General features: G+C 36.1%; 1 protein-coding gene across 1 annotated transcript; it reads left to right on the forward strand.

Moving 5' to 3' along the window:
- Positions 1-1160: 1160 nt before the first annotated feature.
- On the forward strand, positions 1161-4302 carry LOC123710167 (CDP-diacylglycerol--inositol 3-phosphatidyltransferase). The gene is made up of 4 exons (XM_045661915.1): positions 1161-1318; positions 2432-2566; positions 2774-3091; positions 3428-4302. Exons 1-4 carry the CDS (start codon positions 1270-1272, stop codon positions 3586-3588), a joined length of 663 nt encoding a protein of 220 aa, XP_045517871.1. The 5' UTR covers positions 1161-1269; the 3' UTR covers positions 3589-4302.
- Positions 4303-9538: the final 5236 nt, after the last annotated feature.

Raw genomic sequence — 9538 nt, forward strand, 5'->3', positions numbered from 1 at the left:
TTTAAAAAAGCAGTCACTGAAATCGAAATTAATATGGTGTGTGCCGCGATAGACGAGTCTCCGCGGCGCTTAAGGCTCCTGTGCCTGTATTAAAAATAAAGGAAGTCATTTCGAATAATTTTATACTATTTCTATTCTATTAATAAACGTACTATTAATTGATATATCACTCATTAAAAACTGATCAGTTATTTTGTTATTATCATTATTTCCATTTATGACAGAACTTTGGGACCGACTACGTATAATAGTTTAAACCATATGCAGATTGAAACCACAATCTGGCATAAGATTAGATTCCAAAGAGACATTGAATATCGCGTTAGTAAATACATAGAGAAGAACTTATATTAGTAATTATTAAATATAGATACACTCCCCTAGTATATTTGAATAATCTAATGCCTGTCAGGAAATTGAGACAAAGTTACTTTTCCACAGGCGTGACCCATTAAAACTAACCGAATGAAGAATGACATTAGCTCAGCTTTGTCAGTTGATAGTTGCCATTTTCACAATAATTAATTCATTTGATGTTAAAACATCACACCTGTCGAAACGTTATTTTGGGTCAAGCTCCAGAAAAGTGTTGCCAGATCAGAGGGTATCCCCCTAGATTTAGGGGTTTCTCAACCGAGTTAGGGGCAGAATAGGGGAAAAGAATATTTGGGGTTTTTTATGGGAACATTTTAAAAACACGTCAAATACAGTTTTTTTTGCTATTGTATATCACGTTCCTGATTTTGAAACTAAATTGAAGTACGGTCACACTGTTAATTAATGTTAAATGTTAATTAGTAAAGTTCACACGGATCCTCCGTGTGAACTTTACTAATTGCATATGTATTCGTTTAACCAAAAAACCGAATAAAACTTGAACCTGTCAGCCCATTTTCTATTACAGATACTTTGCGTAATGCCTTAAAGAATCCGCCGCTTTAAAGAATCGCGCCATTGCCCATGCCACCATCTGCTTGGTGAGGGCATCCTAGGGAATTTCTGGGGGGAAATCAAATTAGTCTAGGGGTACGTCGCCGTGACCATTATTTTTTAAAAGCCTGCGGGACGCCTAAAAAGGGCAGTCATCGCAGCCCATAAACACCCATTTTTAGTGGGTGCGATGCCCGCTTTAACTATCTGGCAACATTGCTCCAGAATTCAGATTTATTTATTATTTAATAGGGTGTGTACTGTGTAAATTATACCTATTTACTGCGGAATTAGTAAGCATTTTTACCAGTTGGAAATTTAAAATATTGTTGAAATACAATGGCTGAAACTAAAGAGAATGTTTTTTTGTTTGTTCCAAATATTATAGGTTTGTAATTTCGGTTTATAAACCAATTATGTTAATTATATTGTTGATTATTAAACTTAAATGATAAATCGAACGAGCAATCTTGGACCCAAGTAACCCTATCCATCCGTTACGGTGGTTTTGGCATTCGCAAAATTTCCAGTGTCGCTTTATCAGCCTTCCTATCTTCTGTCCATAGTACAGCAAATCTCATAAGTAAAATTGCCCTTAAGGCATCACTTCAAACTTGAGATTGTAAGCTCGGAAGAAGCTAGAAACGCTTTCTTATTTGCAGGCTAAGTTCAAAATTTTCGATTTTCTCTAAATTTACATAGGACCTGAGACGACATAAGTTGCAAATTGACTTATGACAATCTTGAGCTGTAGTACAGGTTCGGCGTGTGCTAGGCTTTTGACCGTGGGTAGTCATGAGGCCAGCTACTGGTTTCTCGTTTACCCTTCGTCAAATACAGGAACATTTCTTGAGCCTGACACGCTCCGAATAACAACCTGTCTACGGCTTGGGGTTCCGGTCTGCGCTCCTCACAAATGACCCTGTGGCAGTGATGTCGACAAGCTAGGACATCATGGACTATCATGCAAAAAAGTGCAGCATGGTATTTCAAGAGACCAGACGGTATGAGTTTGATTCCATGGGAGATGGGCCTGGTGCTGGTATAGGATGCAACATGTTCAGATATGCTGGCCCCTTCCCATCTACATGGAACCAACGACAGAGCTGGTGTGGCTTGTGAAGCAGCTGAAAAAGCTAAAGCATTGAAATACAGGGAGTCTAGGCTCCGAATTGTTGTTGAGACCCTTGGTCCCTGGGGTCCTAGTGCTATAAGGTTAGTCGACATCACAGGAGATCGAAGAACTGGCAGCTACCTTGGACATAGAATTAGTAGATATCATTAGAGTTACTAGTTATTCAAAGGGGGAACGCTGCCAGTATCTACGGGACCTTGCCTAAGGGGACTTTTAATAATATATTTTTGTTATTATATTTTAAGGTTAGTTATTGTTATTTGTTATATTAATTTATGTTAGTTGTAGCATTAGTTTATATATGTTAATTATTTCATAACCAAATAGTATATATTAAGAGACTTATGACAAATTGTCACATTTCAGGATATGGTCGAATAATTCTTGCCTTGTTATCATTTTATTATATGTCTACACATTGTGCATTAGCTGTTACCTGCTATATAGTATCGGCTCTCCTTGATGCAATTGATGGTCATGCAGCACGGTACTTTAATCAGAGTAAGTGTGTAATGTATATATGTTGTGACATGGGTATGTAATTTAGTTACTTATTGAATTAGCAAATGCCTCAGACTAGAATGCTTTGTATAAATAATATGGCAACTGGTAAAATGTTTACACACAATAATGTCAAAGTTGGGCCAAATCTTAAATAAATTAGAAAAATTGACATTGCCTTTTTAAATATATAAATTTAATTTACAGGTACTAAATTTGGTAGTATGTTGGATCAACTTACTGATAGGGCTGGTACAGCTGCTCTTATGATGACATTGGCTACATTTTATCCTAAATACACCTTTTGGTTTCAAATATCTATGATAATAGATATCTGTTGCCATTGGCTGTATTTGCATTCAACAATATTGCAAGGAAAGACTTCCCACAAGTTTATAGATATGTCAGAAAACCCTGTTATGCATTTATACTACACTAACAAAACCATTCTCTTCTTAATGTGTGCTGGAAATGAAGCTTTCTATGCAGCGTTGTATGTCAGCAATTTCTACACCGGCTTTACAAGTAAGACAATTTTAAATTATGGGTTATTGTTTACTATTAAGTGAACTTACTGATACAATAATTACCTTAAATGGTTGATTTAAAGTGTAGTTTATCTAGTTAAAGGAGATTTAACTTTAACTGAATCAAAGTTACAAGAGTAGGTAAATTTAATACCCCATGAAAAACTAATTTTTGAATAAAAATAATTGTTAAATAGCCTTAGTTAAATATTTACATATATGTGATAAATATTTAACAGTAAAAAAAATTACATATTGTGATATGTATATTTTCATAAAATTCAATATTAACAGTTACACATGCTTGTTTATAATGTTTTAATCTTTGTTTCAGTCTTGGGTCTGGGAATTTTTCCTTTGATTGCTATATTGTCAGCCCCTGTAGCTTTGGTAAAGACATTAATCTCTGTACTTCATGGGATTGTTGCATCTATTAATTTGGCTACCATTGATCTAAAAGAGAGAGCAGCCATATCTGCCAAACAAAGTAATTAAACGGATCTTTATCTGGAGTAACAATTATGACCAAATATTTTCATCATTTTCACAAGTAACAAAAATATTAATATATGCTTTGTTTTATATGAATTAAGGAATGCAATTTTTTGTACTTCACCTTAATGTTTTGTTACATTTTTATTGTTTGTATCTCAATAGTTTAAGTAGCTAGTCACTTAATTTTGTGATAATTTAAGCATTTAATTTAGATTATTTTTATTGACTATAAAAATATTTATTCATTTTTGTGTTAGAACTAATAATTAAGATGATTTGTGTCACACAGTAGTTTGTACTTATTAATGACAATCAGTGGTTGGATTGCCACAAAGTATAAGGATAACATTTCTTTGGGTGAAGACAGAACTGCAAGTAATTTTTGATAGGGTAAAGAATCTTAGAAATTATCATTTAGTGAATATATTAGTGGTGTTGTTCAGACTTTCCAGTTTAATTTTTTGTGGTTTAATTTGGTCTAAAATATGTAATAATAATTAATCTTAAAATAAATCATTTATTAAATGTTGTAGCTAGGTACATGATCAATGTTTATGGTTTAAAGTACATACTGATTTGTAAAAGTGTACAATAAATAATTATTTGTCTACAACTGTATGTGGCTTTATTCTGAAGAACATTTCAAAATTAGCCTGTATAATAATACTGACTTCATGTAATTAGCCATTAATTAGAATAACTTATTTTAATCAAAATATTAAATATTAAAGATCATCAATCAACACAAAGGCTTGGCTTATGATTAAAAAACATAATTGCAATTGCAAAAATTCAGTTTCATAAAATGTCATAATGAATATTTTGTTTTGCATCGGTGGAGGGATCGGTTATAGATTTTCAAAAATGTAAAAAAACTGCCATGGACATATCCGAACAGATATATCCGTTTCCTACGTATTTTTATTAATGTATGTTAATCTGATTGTTTGCATGGTGGGGTTGGTGATACGTAGGGCTGGAAATTGAAAAAAAAAAAATTATCGAGCGCGTTAGATTTGTTATGGGGGTGTTTAGTGAACATAAAACAAAGCTCTCATCTAATAATCTGACGATTTAGATGTGACGCAAACTCGCGGTCATAAAAACAATGTGCAAAAAAAAATTCCATGTTCATCTTTATGTCCTAGACGTGATTTCTAGATTCGCCTAATCTGTTAATTTAAAAAATAATATTTTTTGAAATCATAGGAACGTGTATATTGTTCATGTAGAACTTGTATTTATTATATAATAATTTTAAAAAGAAAAGAAGACCCGGTTTACTTCGACGTTAATCCTGTAGTAAATCCCGAAATCCCCGCTTGGCCTTGAAGAAAATATAGTAAATGTGTGGTATATTTGTAAAATTGATATTTTCTAACAAGATTGCCAACTAGTAGATATGGTTTCAAAAAAATGGTAATTGACATTAAAAATATTAATATATACATAATTATTGTAATGTTATGTTTACACTGAATATTTTTCAAGTGAAACTTCTTCAATTCAATTCTTGTTTATGGGCACAAGGTACTTCGCCAGAGTCGTCTATATGGAGAAGGCACGAAGGAGATTGGTCAGTGAAATTAATAATTAAGGTGATACTTCTTTATCGGTGTTGGAAAAAAATTTGCGTTATATTTTTCCGTTACGCGCCAGGGTTTTCTTGTCCCTACCGCGGTTGATTCAAAGAGATTCGAAGCCATTAATGAAAAAAATTAATGAAATTCTGTAAAAACTCAATCTAATGGTCTAAAATACCCTTTGTCGCTACTCCTCTTTTCGAAAACACTCTTCTTGAAGCCACAGCCAGCAGCGGAATACTTGGCGTTGACATATCGAACGACGTTCAGTTTCGCGGTCATTTGGAGGGAAAGGCTAAATTAGCCTTCAAAAAGCTTGGTGTGCTCAGCAAGGCAAGACGGTACTTCACTCCGGGCCACCGCTTGCAACTCTATAAAGCGCAAATACGGCCCCACGTGGAATACTGTTCTCACCTCTGGGCGGGGGCTCCCCAGCACCAGCTCCTTCCACTTGACCGTATCCAACGAAAAGCGGTTCAAATCGTCGATGACCAATCCCTCTCCGAGCGGCTCGATCCTTTGGCGTTGCGTAGAGATGTGGGGTCACTCTGCATCTTCTACCGCATTTACCATGGAGAGTGTTCAGATGAGTTGTTCGGAATAATACCTGCAGCTGAGTTTCATCATTGGACGTCGAGGCAGAATACAAAATTCCACCCGTATCCCCTCGACGTCCGCCGTTCCACGACTGAGCGTTTTTCAAGGCAATTTTTGCCGCGCACCACCGCTATGTGGAACCAGCGGCCCACTGAAGTATTTCCGAACCAATTCGACTTAGGGTCCTTCAAGAATGGAGCGTACAAATTCTTAAAAGGCCGGCAACGCACTCGCGAGCCCTCTGGTATTGAGAGTGTCCATGGGCGGCGGTATCACTTAACATCAGGTGAGCCTCCTGCCCGTTTGCCCCCTATTTTATAAAAAAAAACCAGTGCCGTTGTTGAGTTATACAGATATATCGTTAAGGCTTGGGAGGAGTCGTATGACGCTTTAGGTGTTTTCTGCGACTAATCCAAAGCATTTGATTGTGTCCAACACGGGACTTAAATCGGGAAACTCCGCCACTATGGCATCAAGAATATCGCACTGAAACTTCTTACTTCCTATTTACACGGTAGAACTCAGCAGGTTGAAGTGAATGGTAAGAGGTCCTCTGGGAAATCGTATCCTATCATAAAATGTAGGTAATCTCTGATAGATAAATTCAAGAAAATTAATATACTAACCCTTTCCCTCGCAATATATTTATGAAAATATTATGTATGTTTACAAAAATAGTGATAAAATTAGTAGAATAAAAAGCATTTTTTATTATTATTTAATAAAATTTATTGTTTAAGTTGATAAAGTCTATTGTTCAAGTCGATAAAGTTTATTGTTCAAGTCGATAAAGTTTATTGTTCAAGTCGATAAATTTTATTGCTCAAGTTGGTAAAGTTTATTGCTCAAGTTAATAAAGTTTATTGCTCAAGTTGATAAAGTTTGTAATCCTCAGAACCGGGAAAACCCGGGATTTTTCGTTCCGGGTTAAGCCAGGCACGATGCCCTAAATGTAAATTTAACCGCAACCGCTTATAGTTTTATTGTTCTCAGTTTTAAATGTATCGCAGTTACCAAAGACAAATTAGAATATTGTCATTTAGATACTGTTAATAACTGTAATTTTTTTAATCTCAAAAACTATATATTTTGTGACGTCATGAATACTGTACGAGCCAAGGCTGTACATTTTGCTCACTTAGGCTTTCTTAGTTTATAAGCGTGATGATCCCTATGTACGTGCCAAGGTTCGTACATTCTTGCTCGTTTACAAGCTTGACAAATTCCTATGTTTGTACGTGCCATGGATGTACATATCGATCACTTATAAGCGTGACGATTTCCAAAATCGTCGGAGTTACGTCCCGAGAGTATAGCCCGATGCAGGCACTCTCTTCTACATTCGTTCATAGCGAACTAAATCATGGGAGTTACGTCCCGAGAGTATAGCCAGACGTAGGCACTCTCTTTGACTGTTAAATTGTATTCATTCGGTATATAGCAATTAGCACGTCATTATTTCGCTCATATTCTATTGTAACACGCGAGTGGTAAATATAGAGTAAATCAATAAATCTCTATTATTTGAAGCATCCCGTTGACCCAGGAACCGTACATTTGGTCCTTCGAGCTATCCGGGAATAGCGGGTCTTTCGCGTTCAGTTGATCGCGTTCGCGTTTTACTCCGTTTTCCTGAAGATCGGCGCCGTGGAAAAACATCCCACTGCTGGTTCGTTGGGTCATCAAGCAAATCAAATACCATCATCCGCATCAATAGAAAAGAGGAGAGCAACGTTTTCAAGGATCCAGACTAGTCCAAATATATCGGCGTCCTTTCAACCTAGAACAAGGCGACGGACGTCAATCTTCAACGGAGAGAGGTAAACTGCAGTAAGCCCTCTCCCAACTTTTTCAAGAATCCAGACGGATCAATATATATCGGCGTCCTTTCAACCTAGTACAAGGCGACAATCTTCAACGGAGAGAGGTAAACTGCAGTAAGCCCTCTCCCAAATTTTTTCAAGAATCCAGACGGGTCAAAATATATCGGCGTCCTTTCAACCTAGAACAAGGCGACGGACGTCAATCTTCAACATAGAGAGGCAAGCGACAGCGCTCGGTACAGTAAGTCCTCTCCAATTGTTTAAAGCACAGAATGTATCCTGGAGGTACAAGCATTTACAGAGAAGCGTAGCAGAGAAGCAAGCAAAGGGTCTAGGAGGTCCTTTTAAAAGATAATAAACAATCCCGTATCCGTCAACACGGTGTGGCGGAAGACGTCGGGTAGTAATCTACACGCAACATAACAAGAAGAGGAAAGCAGCCATTGCAGTAGGTAAGTCCTTTCCATTTGTTTTGAGCACTATAATTCTGAGAATTATCTCATTTATTCTGAGCATTTTATCAGGCAGAAGCGAATGGTAACGCATTGTTACTACGTATTTTATAAAACATTCGTTTAAGAATTTACTAAGTATATTATATATAAACTAGTTAATAATATATACCATAATGGAGAATTTGTTCCAAGCTTCTTTCACTGACAGCCTGAAATCCTTCAGGTATTCAAAAAAAACCGAAGAGTTGCTTCGTAAACAAGCAGCTTTATTTAGGTCCTTTGATAGTATGTTAGAACTATCTAATGGATACTCGTCATTGGATAAATATGATCTTGAAGAAGCCCTAGAAATATTAAAATTCCGATGGGGGTTAATCTTTAAAACCCATATCGAAATAGATGCTGATCTTGGAGGCTCCAACACGGAGTATCAGAATAAATTTTACGAGCAGGAAGCTATATATAGGCACCATAGAAGAGAGATAAATCTCAAATTGCATTCTAAAAGCCTACAGAAGAATTTTCTAGAAATTCATATGGAATCACCGGTACTTAGGGATTCACATAATTCAAAAAATTCATTATATGCCTTGGAAATGGCTAATAATCAAACCGGACAAGACTTAATTGCAAAACAACAGCGACCTTCATCAAAATGTAGCATCAGCAAAAAATCGCTGTCGACGCATTTCAATAAACGAGGAAATGAAAATAAAATACAATATTGTCAATTATGCAACTTATCTAACCATGGCCTGTTTAATTGTCAATCATTTTTAGCAAAACATTTTAATGACAGGGTTGATACAATTTTAAGATTGCAGCTTTGCACAAATTGTTTATTTAAACATGAAGTGGAAGTTTGCTTCTCGCATAAAAGATGCATGATTTGTTCTCAAAAACATAACACGATCCTGCACGATGCACTATTTAATTTAAATTTAAATTACTCTACTACGCAAGAAGAGCAATCATTTCAATATAAAATGGAAAATAAAAATTCTTCGTCTTCGGCAAGGGTGGAAGAAATAGCAGGAAATGGTGGCAAGCACAGTAATTATGCAGATATTGGCCAAGGAGGAGAATTATCCAAATTAGTAAGGAGCGTAGTACAATCGTTATCTTCAGAGAGCATAGAACATCACAGCTTCATTTCCGGGGTAGGAGAGACCTTTCACACAAGTACGGATCAAATTACGCTACTCTCTACTAAGGAGAAAACTGGTAGTAAATTACCTATGGATAAGCACAGTACTTATGCAGATATTGGTCAAGGAGGAGAATTATCCAAATTAGTAAAGAGCGTAGTACAATCGTTTACTTCAGATAGCATGGAGCATCATGGCATCATTTCCGGGGCAGAAGGGGGTCCCTTACAACATAATACAGGTCAACTTACAATGACCAGTTGTTCAGTTCATAATAATAACCCCAATGTGAGTACCAAAAAGAACATTGATGGTAAATTATCCATTGAATCTATTAGCAAGCC

Source organism: Pieris brassicae, chromosome 5 (assembly GCF_905147105.1).
Source record: "Pieris brassicae chromosome 5, ilPieBrab1.1, whole genome shotgun sequence".
Lineage (NCBI taxonomy): Eukaryota > Metazoa > Arthropoda > Insecta > Lepidoptera > Pieridae > Pieris > Pieris brassicae.

What these genes read in the sequence shown, in the direction of transcription:
- LOC123710167 (XM_045661915.1), top strand. Translation starts at nt 1,270, where the DNA reads ATGGCTGAAACTAAAGAGAATGTTTTTTTGTTTGTTCCAAATATTATA. An exon ending in AGCACGGTACTTTAATCAGA is followed by an intron (nt 2,567 to 2,773) that starts GTAAGTGTGTAA and finishes TTTAATTTACAG; the next exon opens with GTACTAAATTTGGTAGTATG. An exon ending in TTTCTACACCGGCTTTACAA is followed by an intron (nt 3,092 to 3,427) that starts GTAAGACAATTT and finishes TCTTTGTTTCAG; the next exon opens with TCTTGGGTCTGGGAATTTTT.